This window comes from Mchenga conophoros, linkage group LG4 (assembly GCF_057382185.1).
Source record: "Mchenga conophoros isolate Kocher_MC1m ecotype Shallow Benthic linkage group LG4, M_conophoros_male_GT1.1, whole genome shotgun sequence".
Taxonomy (NCBI): domain Eukaryota; kingdom Metazoa; phylum Chordata; class Actinopteri; order Cichliformes; family Cichlidae; genus Mchenga; species Mchenga conophoros.
The window spans coordinates 17299774-17320383 of NC_140529.1; the positions used below are offsets into that span (position 1 = coordinate 17299774).

A 20610-nucleotide genomic window follows, 5' to 3' on the forward strand; every position below is an offset into this window, starting at 1 on the left:
TTAGACAACTTGGATGAAAGGAAAGAAAAATTATTTTAAGCACCAAAGATTGCACACAACATCCTTATAAAAATATATTTAGTTGTCCTAGACTTCAAAACAATTTTGAACAGTCCCATATCTCATGCATTACATTTTCAAAAAAAAGACGTGTTGCATTTGTGGCAGTAAGTATTGTCAGCACTGACTTAAGTGTAGTGCTTTACACTTATATGTGTGTAGGTGTGCATGTGTATGGGCTTCCTGTGTTTCCGAAAAATTTAAAAATGCTGTTTCGTATACCTCAATTTTTTATGTGTTCATTCGATTGATATACTACTTTACTGTACTTTACATTTCTGCACCTTTAGCTTCTGAACTTTATTAAACTGTAAAATTAAATAGTTTCATTTTTTCTTTTGTAACATTTGAAAGGTCCTGTATGAATGCATTTATGATTCCAGTATTCATGCACTTTATACTCACCTCATACATGATTGCAGTGCCCCTTGTTTTAACTAAAAAACAGCAGCTATCATAGAAAAAATAACAGTTTTATTCCATGTCAAATAATGAAGTTATTAGTGCACTTTTTGCTCAAATTTGCACAAAATGTTATGGTATGTTATTGCTTTCTAGATGGTACTCTAACTATAAGTCAGAAAATAATTTTGTTAACTATGTCCTTTTGTTTTAAGACCTGAGTCAGTCCTTCTCAAATCATCAAATTTTATTTTAAATCATCTGCAATTTGCAAAAAATTATAGTTATATAATCAAAAAATTATAATTATTATAATAAATTATAAAAATAAATGTGTTCTGTGCAATTTATATTAGCATGTACTCAAGTATGTGACTTTGTTGGATTGTTTGAATTTTCTTAAATATTTTAACTTGTCAAAAGTGGGTGGATGGACTGTTTTTCCAAAACAAACAAACAAACCATTTGATAAATGGAACTCAAATTTCACAGTTATCATTACATTTGTCCAAATTTGTTCTATGAAATTTCTTATCCAAATTGAGGATGGTGAAGCAGAGAAACATTATTGATTTGACATGTGATTTCATTGTTTTTGATCGAGAGAGAGAGAGAGATTGATTTTTGAGTTGTGAGAGATTTGTGACGTTTAGTGTGGAGTGTATAGTTAGTGTGTTGTGTAGTTGTTGTTTTGTTTTGTCTGTCAGTGCGGGCACTAGAGAATGTCACAAAGGCAGATCGCAGGTGGACTCCTGCTATCAGGTCTGCAGGTTTTATACCTGTGCTGTTCTCCTGTCTTGTGGCAGATAAACATTTTTTTTCACTGGCACAAATAATTTGTTGGGCACCTTACTGTGAAACCTGATCGTTCTCTAATTTTTCTTTTAGTATTAGGTTTAAATGGTTGTACTAAAAAAAACACCGGATGCATTGTCTGCATTTTTAGATAAATAATTGTATATATTTGTTTACAAATTTGTGCATAGGTTTTCTTACATTTACAATTTCTATATGCATTTCATGGTTATGAAGATAATTAACTAAACATACCTGTGCTTTTTACAGTAAAAACAAATATACCTACTATAACTATATGTTTTGTTTTTATGTGATTTCAGATGAATTGTGTTAATACAGATGAAAAAAATAACTGTATCTTCAGACATGTGAGTAAATAATGTGATGTAAATAATGAAAATAAAGGTGAACTACAAAGGTAATATCAAAAGTCTTCAAAAATGGCCAATTATATTTTGGACCCAGAGGGTTAAGAAATCATGAAAATTTGTTGGGTTAATTGTGACCATACGCTTGTATTTGTCACAATAGCTAGCTTACGCAATAGCTAGTTGTTATAACATGCTGTGTATAAAGGAGTTGGAGTGTAGTAAAGGGAGTTATTAGAACCGCACTGAACACCTGCTTCAAGCATCAAGAATACTGTGCGTGTATGTATGTGTATAACCAGGGGGATCCAGTGGCGGTGCACACTAGAGTGATGAGCCTCCTAAGACCACTTTAAATTTTTATTTTTATATCTTCTAAAAAACTGGACTTGTTATTTCTAACTGAGACCTGGCAGCGGGACTTGGACTATTCGCCCCTCATTGAACTGTGCCCGAACGGCTATTCCGTCATCAGCCAGCCTCGGGGATCTGGTCGTGGAGGAGGTCTCGATGTGGCATTTCAGGGCCGTTTCTCCTGCCACTCAGTGAAAGTTGGACACTTTCTTTCGTTTGAACTACAGCTGATTAAAATCGGACGTAAGGATCCTTTTTATTGTGCTGTGGTGTATCGTCCACCTGGCCCAAATAGCTTGTTTTTATCGGAGTTTAGCGACTTCCTGTCCTCTACTATGAGATTGTCCAGACTGCTTTTAGTTGGGGATTTTAACCTACATGTTGATGATGACTCTGACCTCTTTGCCAGAGGTTTTATCAACATTATGATTTTTTTTTCATTTTACCCAGCATGTGTCAGGCCCCATACATAACAAAGGACACACACTGGACCTTGTTTTTACTTTGGGTTTGAATATTGATTCTATTTGTTCTGAGGACCTTTTTATCTCTGATCATCGCTGTATTCTTTTTAACATGTCTTCTCACAAGCCTTTGTCTCCTGTTCACCGGACAATTATCTCACGCATCATAAGATGCGTTGAGAGAGTTGAGGGGACTGATAAGGAATGGGAAGGACAGCTACAGGCAGAAGATGGAGAACCAGCTTCAGCAAAACAACGTTGGTGAAGTCTGGAGAGGCCTCAGAACCATCTCAGGCCACAAACAGCAGAACTCTCTGCCTGGGAGGGATGTGAGGTGGGCAAATGAACTGAATCATTTCTTCAACAGATTTGATTCAACCATGAGACAGTCTACAACATCGGCTGCAGACTCACCCACCCCCACTGCTGCTGTTCCACCTCTGACACCTCAGACACTTCACACCTCCTCTATTCACCCTGCTCACTCCTCCCCACCCCCAACAACAGCATCCAATACACACTCAACACAAGGCTCCAGCCTGTCTCTCTCAACCACCCAGGTTAGGAGGGAACTGAGGAGGATTAATGGCAAGAAGGCAGCGGGCCCAGATGGCATCAGCTCGAGGGTCGTCAGGTCCTGCGCGGACCAACTGTGTGGGGTGATGGAGCACCTCTTCAACCTGAGCCTGAGGTTGGGAAGAGTCCCACAGCTCTGGAAAACCTCCTGTGTTGTACCAGTGCCAAAGACTTCACGCCCCAAGGACCTCAACAGCTACAGGCCGGTGGCTCTGACATCCCACCTGATGAAGACCCTGGAGCGGTTGGTCCTGGCTCAGCTTCGGCGCCTAACAAGCTCATCACTGGACCCACTTCAGTTTGCCTACCAGCCTGGCATTGGAGCGGATGATGCCGTCATTCACCTCCTACATCGTTCCCTCGCTCACCTGGAGACCGCTGGAAGCACTGTGAGAATCATGTTCTTTGATTTCTCCAGTGCCTTCAACACTATTCTTCCCTCGGTTCTGAAGGACAAGCTGGAGAACTCTGGAGTGGACCATCACCTCACTACCTGGATTTTGGACTACCTCACCGACCGACCACAGTATGTGAGGACTCAGGGCTGTGTGTCGGACAGGGTCGTCTGCAGTACGGGGGCCCCACAGGGAACGGTTCTGGCTCCGTTCCTCTTCACCATCTACACTGCAGACTTCTCCCACAATTCCACCCAGTGCTTCCTGCAGAAGTTCTATGATGACTCTGCAATAGTCGGCCTCATCACTGATGGGGACGACAAGGAGTACAGAGGACTGACTCAAGACTTTGTGGACTGGTGCCAGCTGAACTACCTCCAGATCAACGCCAGTAAAACCAAGGAGCTGGTGGTAGACTTCCGCAGGCACAAGCATTCTCCACTGCAACCACTGAACATCCAGGGTATGGACATTGAGGCTGTGGACAGCTACAGGTACCTTGGTGTTCATCTGAACAACAGACTGGACTGGACTCATAACTCAGACGCCCTCTACAGGAAAGGGCAGAGCAGGTTGTACCTGCTGCGGAGACTCAGGTCGTTTGGGGTGGAGGGCCCACTCCTGAAGACCTTCTATGACTCTGTGGTGGCTTCTGCTATCTTTTATGGTGTGGTCTGCTGGGGCGGCAGCATCTCTGCTGGGGACAGGAAGAGACTGAACAGGGTGATCCGAAGGGCCAGCTCTGTTCTAGGATGCCCTCTGGACCCAGTGGAGGTGGTGAGTGACAGGAGAATGGCGGCTAAGCTGTCATCCCTGATGGACAACATCTCCCACCCCATGCAGCAGACTGTGACAGCACTGAGCAGCTCCTTCAGTGGGAGACTGCGGCACCCACGGTGTGGGACGGAGAGATTTCGCAGGTCTTTCCTCCCCACTGCTGTCAGACTCCACAACAAAGACTTTAACTGAACAAACACACACATCCACACATGTGCAATAACACTAAGTGCAATAATCTTTTCTGGCATCGTTGTATTTTTACTCAGTTGTATATAGCATTCGTATTCTATTTTTATCTTATTGTATATTTTTATTCTATTTTATTCTACTGTATATAGTATATTATTTTATTCTATTCTGTACAGCTGTGTACTGTATTTATTCTTATTGTATTCTAATTTTTGCGTCATAACTTTTGCACTGTCCACTTCCTGCTGTGACAAAACAAATTTCCCACGTGTGGGACTAATAAAGGTTATCTTATCTTATCTTATAAATTCCTCCACAGCGGAGAATTTCTCAGATGCTTTTAATTTAACTCTATCCCCGCAAAACGGTGTTGGTTTCTTAACAAATCTATTTAATAACCATGGTTTTTCGATCTTAGATGAAATCTGTCCGGTTAAAATGAGACCAGTTTCTGTTTCCAAGTCCTGACCCTGGCTAAATGACAACATCCGCTCCATAAAACGTGATTGTTGTAAAGCTGAGCGCTTATGGAGGAAAATTCATTTAAATTTTCATCTCCTTTATTTAAAGGATCTTTTAGCCTCTTTTAACAATGCAATTAGAGATGCGAGGGCTGCTTATTTTTCTCATCTGGTTGCAAAGAGCAGAGGTAATCATAAGGTGTTGTTTGACACTATTACTGATATTATTACTCCTGCTCCACCTACTGCCATTATGTCTTCTAATGAAGACTGTGAAACATTTCTTTCCTTCTTTCTAGAAAAAAATTCTAATGTAAGGAAAAAATTGTCCCATCAGCATCTGCATTGTCAGTTCCTACGCCAGCTCAGCCTGTCATCTTAGAAGACTTTTTACCCATCTCACTAGCAGAGCTCGAAAAAATAGTTAATAGTTTTAGACAAACATAATATCTTTGACAAATTTCAGTCTGGCTTTCTTAGAGCTCATTCTACTGAGACAGCCCTTCTTAGAGTTTCCAGTGACATTCTGATGCAGAAAGATTCAGGAAAATGTTCTGTACTCCTAATGTTGGACCTCACGTCAGCCTTTGACACCGTTGACCATTACATTTTGCTTGAAAGGCTGAAATACTGGCTTGGTGTATCTAGGTCTGCCTTAGAGTGGTTCTCCTTGTATCTCTATGAATGATACTTTTCTGTGGCGTTCTCTAAGAACAGGTCATCTTCCACGTCCCTGTCCTATGGTGTGCCACAAGGTTCTGTGCTGGGGCCCTTATTGTTTTTAATATATCTACTTTTTCTCCAGCATATTTTGAGCCCCTTTGAGGACATTCGCTACCACTGCTACGCAGACGACATCCAGCTACATACATCTTTTAAACCTGAAGATGTTTCTAAGCTGCTGATTCTAAATGAGTGCTTAGAATCCATCAAAGGTTGGATGGCTGACAACTTCCTCCAACTTAATGAAGAAAAGACTGAAGTCCTTGTATGTACTCCAGACAGACATGTACCTAACATAATGAATGCTTTTGGTCCTCTTTCAACATTTGTGAAATCGTCTATCAGGAACCTAGGGGTAACCTTTGATTCTGCTCTTACCCTGGATGTCCATGTTAAATCTCTGGTTCGGTCCTGCTTCTATCATTTAAGAAACATTTCTAAATTGAGCCCTATAGTGTCTCATACTGAACTGGAGATTGTTATTCATGCATTCATTTCATCATGATTGGACTACTGTAATTCACTGTTTACATGTCTAAACAAAAACTCCCTGGAGCGTCTGCAGATTGTCCAAAATGCTGCAGCAAGTACTCTCATGTAAAACCATTGCTTATACAGTTGCACTGGCTCCCCGTTGAATTCAGAGTCCATTTTAAGATACTGGTTCTGACATTTAAAGCTCTTCAAGGACAAGCACCAGCCTACATCATTGAACTTTTACAGCCCTATGTCCCTAGTAGATTCCTGAGGTCTTGTGATCAGGGCCTACTTGTTATTCAGCATACCAGGCTGAAAACCAAGGGAGATAGAGCTTTTGCCACTGTGGCCGCCAGACTGTGGAACTCTCTTCCTCAGAACTTAAGATCTGCGGACTCAGTGATCACTTAAAAAAAACAAAAACAACTAAAAACACATCTTTTTAGAATTGCATTTTGTTTACTTTTGTTTGTTTTTGTTTTATACCTTGCGAAGCACTTTGTGATCTTTTATCTAGAAATGTGCTATATAAATAAAATTTTACTTACTTTTTTTTACTTACTAAAACACACGCCCACTTGCATCCTGGCACACACAGTGGCTTCATTAGAGTTGACAACAAATGAGGGAGAGCTTATGTAAAGAGGGCGAGAAAAAGGAGAAAAAAAATGTAGAAAAAGCAGAGGTGATGCACAGGAAGTTATTAAAGAGTAAATGTTTTCTTTAAAGTGAAGGTTCGGCAAAATGGATCCGGAGCACCACTTCCTGCCATAAAAGACATCTACAGGAAGCGGTGTCTGAAAAGGGCTGGGAAAATCATCAGAGACCCCAGTCACCCATCACAAAGACTCTTCACCCTCCTGCCCTCTGGGAGGCGCTACAGGAGCCTCCGGACTAAGACCACCAGGTACCGGAACAGCTTCTTCCCCACAGCTGTCAGACTCCTGAACTCTGCCTCCTGACATCTGACCCACGTTAAACTCATGGACTGAACATACACACACACACACACAATGGACAACTGTACCCTCAAACACACAATAATAACATGGAGTGAACCACCACTCACAACCACTAGCACTTTATATAGCCTCTGTAGAAATTATCCACACCCTCACTTATCTTAACTGCACTACTGTATAGCTCTGTGTAAATAATCATTCTGTACATACGATAATTTTTAACCCTACAACTGTTTACAACTTGCATAGTTCCCATTTCTGTATAGCTGTATATCCCAGATTCTGTAAAGTTATTTATTTCATATTCTGTATAGTTTTTCATATTTATATCCTGTTCATATCCTGTACATAGCTTGTACTCACTACAGCCTGTACATACCTATAGTTATAGAATATTCACAACATACTTCATACCATGTACCTTATAACATACCATAATAGACCCATTTCTGTAATATACTTACATATCTATATTATTGCTAATATATATTGTAATATATCTATATCACTAAAGCACTTCTGGATGGATGCAAACTGCATTTCGTTGCCCTGTACCTGTGCATGTGCAATGACAATAAAGTTGAATTCTATTCTATTCTATTCTAAAATGATGTCCCACCCACGTTTGCTCCTGTAATGAAGGATGCCTGTGTGTGTGTGTGTGTGTGTGTGTGTGTGTGTAATATTAAAGAGTTTCATAAATATGTGCTTGAAGAAAAAGGTCTACATAACATACTTAACACACTGTTTGCTGCTACAACTACACGTTTCTTTTTCTTTCTTTTTCAGCTATTTATTTATGAGTGACTTATGTATGTATGTATGTATGTATGTATGTATGTATGTATATATATGTATATATTGTACTATTCTTAGTTAGTGTATTGTCTGTCTTGTCTTAATGTTGGTTTATAATGGAGCACTGTAACAAAAAATAATTTCCCCCAGGGATCAATAAAGTATTCTGATTCTGATTCTGATTCCATCCTAAGTTGTTTACAAATTTATACTCCATCCATCCATCCATCCATCCATCCATCCATCCATTCTCTTTCACTCAGAGAGAACCCACACAAACACAGGGACAACATGCAAACTCCATGCAGAAGGGCCAGGCCTACCCAAAAGGTAAGAACTCAGCATCTTTTTGCTGTGAGGAAAAAGGCTAACCACCCAACTTTGTGCTGCCCCCAAATTTATACTCTATACCCCAAATTAATGTATTTATTTTATATGACATATTTTATATTGTTATGTCCCTACTCTAGCAGGAGGAGTTTTGTGTCTTGAGCTGTGAGTCTTTGAATTTGTGCAGAATGTGTGGATTGGTGTTAGGTGGGTTAGAGGCACTTATGTTTTATGGTTTAAAGAAAAGAACAATTTAAAGAATTATTTAAAGCCATGTAAACATTGCTCAGTTATCTGGATCTCCAGGTTAAAGAGTTGTACCTCATCTAAAAACAGTAACACCACTGCACACTTTCCATGCAGTTAGTCCCCTGGCCACTAGAGGTTGCTTCTCTTTAAAAAATAGCTGGAGTCTGTTGGCTAAGACAGTCTGTCTTAGCCATGTTACGTCCCCCCCACCATGGTGGAGGCAAAGGTAGGAAGGAGACAGCAACACTGGACAACCACAATCAATGAAGGAGGAAGACCACAGAACAGTTAAGTATCAGGCAGGATTTATTGGTTGCTTGCCTGGATAGTCAAACTTAACAACAGAAAAGAGGTGGGGGAGGAGGACTGGGCGGTAGGGCTGCTCAATTAATCGAATTTTAATCATGATTACGATCTGGGCTTTCAACGATCATTAAAAATGACTGAGCCGATTATTAGCCCCTCCCTCATTTATCCGCGACACCTTAAAGGCCGGTCCGTGAAAATATTGTCGGGCATAAACCGGTCCGTGGCGCAAAAAAGGTTGGAGACCGCTGATTAAGAGGACCCGAGGGAAGCTCGGAAAGCTAAGCAGAAGTTATTTGGAGAGTGACTGCCGTTGGTTGAAAAGAGACTTTAAAAAAAAAAACTTCAGTGGTGTTGCACACTATTTTATATTATTTTTTTAAAGTCATTGTTAACCCTTTAAAGCCGGTCAGAGCAGCACGCTCCGTTTTGCGTAACTATTTTTAAATCCCTGTAGAACCTGAACCGTGTAAGCTAGCGCAATAATTTGTTTTGCATATGAAACCGGAGGAGTTGTACTTACATCTGATGCCATCAGCTTGTCCTCGGTCATGGTTTCGTTCCACATATAGCTTTGCAAAAATTGCATCATAGGATTGTTTTTTGTTTTTCCTGCAGTATATAAAAATTGCTGTATCTCCAAAATAAAACTATGAAGACACTCAAAATAAATTTCCTGTGGTGGGAAACTATTTTTTGCAACTTTATTGTATTTAAAGTTTTGAGGGATAAGCCTCTTAAATTTCTCCAAGTAGAAATATATGTAAACAAAACAAAAGCGATTTTCAATTTTTTTTGTAGTTTATTGCACTTTTTTGCAATTTATGTAATTACTATGGACTTAATGCATACATATTATTAAAATATGGGCTATAACAGTTGTATTGATGTATAGCAACTTGAAATGCTCCCACAAATGGCACTACAGCATGTAAAAAAAATAATATAAGCTCTGGTGGACTTGGTTCTATAGTAGGTCTTAAAGGGTTAAATAAATATCGTCAAATAATCGTGATCTCAATTTCAGTGAAAATAATCGTGATTATCATTTTTGCCATAATCGAGCAGCCCTACTGGGCGGTTGATCCAAATCAAAGAAATTAATAAAACAAAAAGAGGTCGATAGCTTCCAGGGCCTAACTGAAAGAAAAAGTGCAAAACAAAAGGCCTACCTAGCTACTCGAAAAAAAAGGTCAGTGAAAACATACAAGAGTGGCATCAACCGCATAACCTAGTGTGACTAACAGAGTAAAACCTACAACCAGTGTATAGGGTACCCCAGCTTACCTGTCCAGCCTCCCACCACACACAATATAAAGAAGCCTGTTCACGAATGTTTGTCAAAGCAGCCGCCAGCAGTCACCAGCCGGCCAGGGGCTGCTCATTTGTAGTAATCCTCGGCGTGTGATTGGCCAACTGGGCCCAGACCAGCCAACAGACACATGCCAATCAACTTCGAATTGGCCAATAGGTGGTGGCTTGACACCTGAAAGATAAATAGAACACAAAAGCAAAGCCACATCTCTTGGCACATAACAGCCAACATTTGGTTTTATTACTACCTTGATTAAGATTCTCATTAAATAGCAACATGAGAAGCTACACTTGCACAAATTAAGTATTTGACACTTTAAATTTATAGGTTACAAAAGCTTTGTGAATGAGTGGATTATTATTATTTTGTACAAATAACATTTAAGACAAAAGGCCACACTGAAATCATGCACATTTTAGAAGCACAGCTGCAAAAATGGCTTTAATGTTTATTTCAATGGCACGTTACTCTTCACATATAAAACGCAAGGGACACTAATAAAGGTAAATTAAACATTTTAAAACTGGCAGTAGTCTACCGTGAATGGGTTTACCTTAACAAATTAATAACGTGTTTGCTATTACTATCTGAACATAGAAAAAATAACTCACCAAACCGGTGGTGTTACATTGTATCTGATTCTTTACACAATGTACAAAGCAAGAGAGGGAGAGAGAGAAAAAGAGAGCGCAAGAGATAGAGAGATAGAGAGAGTGAAAACGATCAAGTGAACAGAGAGAGATTCACCCAGCCAACTCTCATATTTACTGCAGCTACTACAGGACATCGAACACAAAGGTAAGATAAATATATTAACCACATATCACATTCACCCAATCAAATATCTTAGATGTCAATGATCATTAATTCTCTGAATGCTTCATTTTTTTTTCTTACTTTTACTTTTACAGACACCGGATGCGGTTGTAAAGCCACAGCACTAATGCGATAGAGCGTGGTAGCCTAGATCGCACTTAAACGCTTTGAGTCATTGAGCTGACACAGAAGAACAAACATGGGCAGCCAATGCTCTACGCACAGGAGGGGTCAAAGGCAAAACAACAAATCTGACCAAAAGAAAAAGGTTGTTTGCAGCACAGAGGAAAGTGGAGCAAATTCCTCCCTCCTAAGACGGCCGTCTGTGCAGGGGCTGGGGACTGCATTGAAGGAAGCAGAAGAGCATTTATCCAGACATGCAGAAGAAACATCTGGAAAAAACAACTGTAGTGAGAACAGCAGTGCACATGACTGTGCTACTGCTGAAGGTAACACCTTCAGGTGAGATTTCATTATTTTTCATTCATAAAAAAACTGTTTAGTCTTTTATTATCACACTGATTTTATTAAAAAAAAAAACCGAATATACAATCAGTGTAACAACATAAATATAAGATGCAACTCTTACCCTTTTCTTTTAAAACATAATATGGTTTACACATTAACCACTTACAGTAACTTTGTTTCTGTCCTTTGTCAGTCCTTGCTTCAGCAACAAAAATGGTGAGTTAAAGTTTATAATTTTAAGACAAACTCTGGTCATAAAATACCCATTAAAATGCACTCTCTTACAATTAATTTGTGTTTTTTTAAAGAAGCTGACTGGGTGGACAGCAACAGGTCTAAGCTCATTCAAAGCGTCACTTTAGTGATGCCAATAGCAGATGAAATGAGACAGCAAAAAATGATCCATAAAGAGACCTACAACAAAATTGATGCTGCAACAACAAGCCAGGACAAGATGAGGGAACTCTACAACGCCCTGACTACTCAAGAAGTCAAATCTGCTTTCTTCAGAAGCCTCCAAGAAATTCAGCCGGAGACATGTGAAAGTATGTAAGGTGTTTGGGTGAAACATTTTCAACTGCCCTGTTATCTCTTTTGTTTTTCATTTAATGCATAAAATATAAGATAGTTATGACATGCAGATAATTCTGCAAAAGTTGTTGAGAAGGCTTTCTATACTTTGCCACGTTAAAGGATAATACATAACTAAAGGCTAGCTAGTAAGATTTTTGCATAAAATCTAAGCACATAAAATCTGTGGAAATATTTTCTGTGTTAAAAAAATGTTTTAGACTCAGATACTTTAGTGCATATTTGGAACCAAGCTCACTTTTTCAGATCCAAGTAAACTGATCTCAACAAGTAGATCACTGCATTTGGCTATAGGTGTGGTTGTAGCACAAAACGCACACCAGTACCTCCAACACACAGCTACAAGCTGCTCCGGGTCACTCAGCTTTCTGAAATGATTTCTCTGCTTTCTAAGATGTGGTCCCAACTCTGTTAACAAGAGCTCAAACAGCGACACCGAATATATGTATGATAGTGGTGTAATGAAAATTCAAGTGCTCGATCAAACCATGAATTTGCCCCTGCTACTGCCTTTTCAGAAAAAATGGATGAACCCATAATTTCTTTGTTTTTTGTTTAGAAACAACAGGACGGACTTAATTAGTTTCACAGGTTCTCAGATGGCAAATCTTATGCAAAAACACGTGTTCGGTGTGTAATGGCCTGAACGCTGAACACGTGGATACACATTGTTGGGTGTAACGAGTTATAAAGTAATGCATTGCTGTAATTACTTTGGATTTTTCAGTAATGGAGTAAGTTAACGTGTTACTATACTAAATTCAGTAATTACACAACAGTTACAGTAGAGAGGAAAAAATAATCAGATGTTTATTTTCCTGCGTCCTTCCTGCGCTACAATCAGCTGATTTGTGTTTGTATGCGTGGGGAGGAAAATGCTGAAGAAGTATATCAATGCAGCTTTTGAGAAGTGGCGATATGGACATTACTAATTTGTATTGCCCAAAAGGACAAAAGTGCAACGGTAAAGTCGAAACTATAATTCGGACTAAAAAAATGCATAATTGGTAACACAACTTTGGTTCTTTACAAGGACAGCATGCTAACACCCAACTAGTCAAAAACCCAGAGTAATTTTAAACTGAATCCAACCCCAGCCCAGCACCCAAAGTCTGATCTTCAACAGGTAACAAAGGCAGTGATGAGCAGTCAGGCTTGAAGTGTCTAGAGAAATAGTGGCGATCAATTGGAATTGTCTATGGACTGAAAGTTGATTCTGTTCATCTGAACCAAGCGTTTTCAGCGGGAGAAACATTTCATCACCCGTAACTTCTTCAGTCTTCAGGTTTCCCTGACCTTGTAAACAGTACATTTGCATACAGTTGTGTAACTAACTAAGTCTTCTGGTTAGTAATTAAATAACATGCTGCATTACTTTAAAGAACTCAACACTGTACATATATACATATATAAATAGTTGAGTAATAGAGTCCACACAGACAACAAACAGACTTGTTGGAAGAAACAAGAAATTTAAAAAGAATCTAATGCTGGAACTAGACCAGGGATAATGATAGTTATAAGATTGTTCTTTTTCCTCTTCACCTACAGCAGAAGATGTCATCAAGGAGGTCATCAAAAAGAACAAAGAATATCTGAGGCAGAAGTGTCAGCGGCAGCGAGAAGGCACTGAAAAGACTACTATTGAGGAAAAATCATTGGATAAAATTTACACAGAGCTTCACATTATAAAAGGGGAGAGTGAACATGTCAATGAACAACATGAGATCTGGGAGATTGAAGATAAAGCAAGGAATCAAACTGTTGAGGGTACTAGAATCAACTGTAATGACATCTTTAAACATGAGCAAGACGACAAAGAAGTGAAAGCAATCAGGACTGTGATGACAAAGGGAATCGCTGGCATTGGAAAAACTGTCTCTGTGAAGAAGTTCATCCTTGACTGGGCAGATGGAAAAGCCAATCAGGACTTGGACTTCATCTTTATGTTTCCATTCAGGGAGCTAAATTTGGTCCAAGATGATCAGATTAGCTTTGAGAACCTTGTGAAAATATTCCATCCAGAACTTAAAACCATAGCAGTTGCGAAAGCTTTGGCTGATCGTAAAGTTTTGTTCATCTTTGATGGTCTCGATGAAAGTCAACTTCAGCTGAAATTCAAAACGACCACAATACTGGATGATGCTACGAAGGTGTCCTCAGTGGACACTCTGGTGACCAACCTTATCAGGAAACATCTTCTTCCCTCTGCACTTGTTTGGATTACCTCAAGACCAGGAGCAGTTCAACGCATTCCTCGTGAGTATGTTTACCAGTGGACCGAGGTCAGAGGATTTGATGATCCACAAAAAATAGAGTACTTCAGAAAAAGAGTTGAGGACAAAGCAGTCGCTGAAAAAATAATTGAACACATAACAATGTCACGGAGCCTGTACATTATGTGTCACATACCTATCTTCTGTTGGATTGCTGTACATGTTTTTGAGTATTTGATGCATAAAATGGGAAACACCAAAGATGGAAACCAAAAAATACCCACAACTCTTACTGGGATGTACACACACTTCCTTCTTATTCAGATGACGATAGCTAATGAAAAATATGGCGACCAGGAAGAGCAGGAAGAGCCTGATACAGCAGAGCTTTTTAAGTCAAATGAAGAGTTCATTTTGAAATTAGGCAGGTTGGCTTTTGAACAACTGGAAAAAGGCCGGATCATATTCACTGCTGGAGATCTGAAGAAGTATGACATAGATATAACGAAAGCTGGAGTTTACTGCGGGTTGTGTACAGCAATATTCAAAGAAGAGCGTGTGTTCCTAACAAAGAAACTTTACTGCTTTGTGCATCTGACAGTTCAAGAGTATTTTGCTGCTCTCTTTGTATATCACAGTTTTGCAAACAAAAAAATCGATTCTGAAAGTCTCAAGGATTTCATGCTAAAAGGGTCTGATGAAGAGCTCAAGACTATCTTGGAAAGTGATCCAGTGGATCTACCTTTGAATGAACTGATTGAAATTACAATAGCTAATTCGGCTCTTAGAACAACCGGAGAACTGGACATGTTCCTCAGGTTCCTTATTGGCTTTTCGCTACAATCATCAGAAGAACCACTTCAAAGCCTGATTCAGCAGACTGAAGAGCATTCAACAAATATTGAGGAAATTCGGTCAAGTCTATTAGAAATAGATTTGTTTGACTGCTCAGCTGAAAGATGTCTAAACCTTGTCCACTGCCTGACTGAGTTGAAAGACAATTCCCTACATGATTCAGTACGTAAGTATCTGAAACCAAATTGTTTTCCTGAATCACCGCTCTCTCCTGTTGAGTGTTCAGCTTTGGCTGACTTGATTCTGATGTCAAACACACCTCTGGATGAATTCAATCTCAAGAAATACAGACCATCAGGAAAAGGTATCTTTAGACTTCTTCCAGCTGTGAGGAACTGCAAAAAGGCAAGGTAAGTCTATAGTGAAGCAAATCTATCAGACAAACACCAGTGAAACTGTAGGTCTAACATATGTCAGTGTACTTTGATATATTGGTATGCCAGTTCAGAAGAGTCATAACAAGACTACAGTGTGAAATATAGTTTACGGTTATGATCAATGGAGTCTTTGCAGTCTTTGCTGCTTTGTCTGGCACTGTGAAATAAAAAAAGCTGTTTAAAATGAAACAGAAAGAAAACACAGCGGAATTGAGGCCTTAGAATTAGGTGCTCAGTGCTATGGGTGATTAGTGGGAATAACTGTGCACATACCATGTTACTGTCCCATATAGAATAAATAAAATTAATCAAAACCATTTAACTGAGCACAGGTTTCTAGTGCTGAGTTGGAAAAAATTATATCATTTTTACTGTAAAAATTCTTCAGATTAGACAACAAATACCGTATTTTCACCGTATATATATATATATATATATATATATATATATATATATATATATATATATATATATATATATATATGCTAGCAAATGATCTACATGCCTTTAAAACTCTACATTGCACAATGATCTTTTTAAAAAAATTAATTTAATTTAATCAAATTTTTTTTGCAGAATCTCAGGCTTGGATCTTAGTGTTTCGGAATATAAAACGATCTCTTCAGCTCTTTGCATACCACACTCTGTGTTAACTGAGCTGCACCTAGTCAATAACACATTTCTAAGCAGGGACTATGAAGGTGCAGAAATCTTGGCTGACAGACTAAAATATTCTCAGTGTAAACTAGAGGCTCTAAGGTTGGTAAAATTATCATTTTGAGGGTTTTTTCTTTCTTTTTTTTGTACGATCTGTCATTTCTTATTATGATGTTGTGCTTTTTGAACAGTGTGCTTATATATTCACTGGAAACTTTGTTAGGTGTACCTGGCTAGTAGTGGGCTGTACCTTTTAACTTCAGATGTCTTCTTAACTTCTTCATGACATAGATTCAACAAGGTTCTGGGAACATTCTTCAGAGAGCTTTGTATGGTTTCCTGCTTGAAACTGTTGTTTCCAGACAATCCCCCTGTAACCATACACATGTGTATACTATGGTTACAAAGGAATTGACATGGTCAGGTAGACTGTGGTGTTTAAATGATTCTCTATTAGTATTAACTAATCAGTAGTTAGTACTAACAGAGAATCTGAGTGTCTTGTCAAACAAACATGACACATTCCCAGTCACTTAAATCACCTTTCTTTTCCATTGTGACTCTCGGTTTGAAGTTCAGTGGGACATCTTGTTTCTACATGCCTAATTGCACTGGGTTGCTGCTGTGTGACTGGTTGACTAGATTTGTGAACAGGTATAGCTGACATAGTGGTGAATGTTATCATGTGGATCTTTTCACCTATTGTCATTTACCCTTGCAGTCTTTCTGGTGAAGAACTCACAGAACAACAGGCTGAAGATTTGGCATCAGCCATCCAATCAGTAATCTCAAATCTAAGAGAACTGGAGTTGAGTGGCAACATCCTGAGGGACTCACTATGTTCTGTGCTGTCAGTTGGATTAAGATCCCAGAAACTGGAGAAGCTCAGGTCCGTTTTATATGTTATTCTTCATCTAATTTTTTGGCTTTCTCATATGTCAGAAATTCAGTTGCTCTGAAAAATTTCAGCCAGATAAAAACAACAATCCAATTTTATTCTCTGCAACAAAAGACTGAACCGAAATCCAAAGCCTGAGAAAATCTGTGAAGAGTTAGTGGCAGCGTTTAAATCCAGCACCTGTTATCTGAGAGAGCTGCAACTGAACTACGTCAATTTTAAAGACTCAGAAATGAAGAAACTGTCAGCAGAGCTGATGAGCACGAAATGTAAACTGGAGGCATTAAGGTAAAATTCTTTACTAAAAAGTAATTATTGGTATTATTAAAGTTTAGTCAACAGGAAGAAAGCTCAGTTTGAAATATTTTAACTCTAAGTACTTTTGACATGGAGTATCATGGTTGTGATGCTGGTGAACAGATTCTCAGTGGGGAAATTTAACTTGTTTTTTCTAGTGTTACTATTTAGGAAAAATCTGTTTATTTATTATAAATATCATAAATATAATTTATTTATCATTCAACAACACAAGATTAGAATGAAAAACAAAGATTGTCATTCTAATCTTGTGCTGTTGAATTGAACAGCACTTGGCAAATTTATTAGACTACCTGTCATAAAACAATAAATAATATCGACATATAACTAAAACAATTTTTCTGTTCAGAAATGCAAGTAATAATTGTAACATGGCACAATAATTAGAAAAAAAATAAAATAAGGTAGTTTTTAAATTCATGGATAATAGCAATGATTGTATATTAGCATTAAAATGTCATTTTGATTAAAGTGCTTTTGCATACTGGTGGATTACACCATTACACAAGCATTAAAAAAGATATGATTATAATTTTTAATAAAGATATAGTTACCACTGCAGCTGTGGCATAAACCTCTCACACAGTCTAATAAATGTGTTAAGAACTGTATATGAGGAAAAATGAGAATTATTGTCACAGTAATGTTTTCTTTCATTTATTTCAAATATTTTGGTAATTATTGTATCGCAACATTTTCCATCCAGTCTCACTCACAACAAAGTCACAGAGAAAGGCTGTGAAATGCTGGCCTCAGCACTCAGCTCCAGACCTCCCCACCTGAAAGAGTTGGACCTGAGCTACAATGACCTACAAGACTCGGGGGTGCTGGCACTGTGCAATGCACTGACAGGTTTAAAAACACTCAGGTTAGTACAAAAAATAACTCAGACAAAAGTTCATGCTTTTTAAAAAGAGAAACTGAATATACGGTACAGTTGAGTTGCATTTCAAAAATGAGAGATAATTAGAAGGAACTGAACATGATTTACTGATATACAGAAATCAGCTAATTTAACGTTCAGTTAAATTTGCTCAGTTAAGTACGTGGATTTGAGGCTGATTGGCCTCAAGAAGGTGCGCAGAAACATGATCGGACTAGTCTGTAATGTCGCAATGAGCTTGACAGCGTGGGAAAGTGAAAGTGACGTAAGCTTAGATTAGCCACCAAACGCATGGGAAGCAGACAGATGTGTGACTGCAGGTCTTCCTTATTGAACTTAAGCATAACACTTTTTTGCAATAATTTTTGCAATCTAATCATTTGATATCACTCAAAAAAAGTGAGAGGCACAAAGTGCTGTCCAAAGGGACACTGAGAAAAAGCTATGAAATGGCACTTGTGTTATGACAGAAAGTCAAACTTGGCACTGATGAGAGCATCTACCACTCATTGTTTGCTTTCTGTAGGCTATCATTTTGTAAAGTGACAGACGATGGAGGCTCCTCTTTGGTCTCAGCTCTAAACTTGAAACCCTGCAGTCTCAAAGATCTGGACCTCAGCTTTAATAATCTCACTGATGACATAGTCCAGATGCTGAAGGAAAAACAGAGGGATTCATGCTGCAGTCTGGAAAAACTCAAGTATGGAAAACCAATAACAAACACAGTTTTATACTTGATAATATTATAATAATGTTTGCAAGTTGATTTTTATCATTATTCCCATCAGTGTGGACCAAAACGCAGAATGCTGGGTTGACCTGAAGCTGCTGAGACAGTGTAAGAAAACCTTTTCTTGTTCCTGAAATGTTACATGCTACATGTGATTTGCATCCATGCAGTTATATTTGCAAGTGTTTACAAGTCCCTAAACATTTTCCAAATCAGGATGAATATACAAAAATGAACAATGGTGATTTATTATAAATAATATTTTCTACATCACGAAAGTGTAAAGTCCAATGCGGCCTTGTGCTTAATCAATGATAGTCTATAGTTTAAAGTCATATCCAAATTAGAGCTTTTTCTGTGGCCAAGGGACAATGTTCTGTATAAAAGCGGCTTTCATTTATTCCAGATCTGTTAACTCAACTGGTATAAGGGCAATCAGATACAATCCACATTCCTCATGCATCAAAGTTAAAACATTTAATGTAAAACAACAAGAATAACAACCAGGAAAGAACTATGCAAAATGAATGTTCACGTAAACAGTTTACACAGCATGTCAATTGTATGAACAGGGACTTGGGGAAATGTATAAATACTAAGTAACCTAGCTTTTTTTTAAAGTTTGATGATACAATAACCAGAGATGAAGAACCATACTTACATAATATTACTATTACAAGTAATTAATTGTTTTTGCATGCTCTGATTCCAGTTGCCTGTGACCTAACACTTGACCCAAACACAGCAGGTGTGAATATTATTTTAACCAAGGAGAACAGAATGGCAGAATATGCCCCAGAAAAGCAACCATATCCTGATCATCCAGACAGATTTAATACCCTCCAGGTTCTCTGTGAAGAAGGTCTGACAGGTCGCCATTACTGGGAGGCTAAGTGTTCTCATGCTAACGTTGGAGTGGCATATAAAAGCATTGACCGGGAGGGAGACTTTGCCTCTGACTATTCATTGGGAAAGAATGAAAAGTCTTGGTGCTGGATGAATGATGGTTGTTTTTATCATAACAATTCCTGTATAAACTTTGCAGCACTTTATAGTCCTATCATAGGAGTTTACCTGGACTGGCCGGCAGGGATTTTGTCCTTCTTTAAAGTCTCTCCTGATACAGTTACCCACCTGTACACCGTGAACACAACCTTCACTGAACCACTCCATGCTGGTTTCAGTCTGGATAATGGATCAGTTTACCTCTGTAAAATTAAGTAGGTAGACATTTTGGATGAAAGGAAAGGGACCCTATACAGTTTACCATACATTGCATTACAGTATACTACAGCCCTGTCACACATGGAACAAGTAAGCCGGTTGGCTATGTGATCGTGGCTTTGATTATTTTTTTTAATGTTTGTCAGGGTCTTATCCAGACATACCAAGAGTAGCAATATATACACACAAAACTGATGGAGAAAGACTCTTTGTATTGTCAGTGTCAGCATTAGTTAACTGTACTTTTTTTGTATTTAGCTCTCCCTTTTTTTGACACCACAAGCAATGTCTGGAAAGGTGCTGTACTTAATTAAAAAGAATAAAAATCGCGTTTGTTCATTTTATTTTCTTGCACCTCATACACTATGGCTGGATCACCCCAGAATTGGGAATGATAGCGATGCAGAACTGCCAAAAAAAAAAAGTATTGTTATTCTTTGCACACTTCATGATTCGATTTCCCTGGAAATAGGTGAACCTCACCCTAAAGGCTTTTATTGGTTGGACTGCATTCCTTGTGACACTCCTCTTTACTTATCTACTTTGACTGACTAGGGTGAAGGGAAAAGA

General features: G+C 38.6%; 1 protein-coding gene across 1 annotated transcript; it reads left to right on the forward strand.

Annotated features, from left to right (window-relative positions):
• Positions 1-10764: 10764 nt before the first annotated feature.
• LOC146575845 (NACHT, LRR and PYD domains-containing protein 3-like) lies at positions 10765-20370 on the forward strand. Its single transcript, XM_085270748.1, has 12 exons — positions 10765-10805; positions 10919-11285; positions 11485-11507; positions 11600-11836; positions 13434-15303; positions 15907-16089; positions 16709-16876; positions 17000-17173; positions 17910-18071; positions 18613-18786; positions 18875-18924; positions 19529-20370. Exons 2-12 carry the CDS (start codon positions 11023-11025, stop codon positions 20038-20040), a joined length of 3816 nt encoding a protein of 1271 aa, XP_085126874.1. The 5' UTR covers positions 10765-10805; positions 10919-11022; the 3' UTR covers positions 20041-20370.
• The last annotated feature ends 240 nt before the right edge of the window (positions 20371-20610 follow it).

Coding starts and splice junctions, on each gene's coding strand:
- LOC146575845 (XM_085270748.1), top strand. CDS start 11,023: ATGGGCAGCCAATGCTCTACGCACAGGAGGGGTCAAAGGCAAAACAAC. Junction 16,090..16,708: donor TGTAAACTAGAGGCTCTAAG/GTTGGTAAAATT, acceptor TTACCCTTGCAG/TCTTTCTGGTGAAGAACTCA. Junction 18,072..18,612: donor ACAGGTTTAAAAACACTCAG/GTTAGTACAAAA, acceptor TGCTTTCTGTAG/GCTATCATTTTGTAAAGTGA.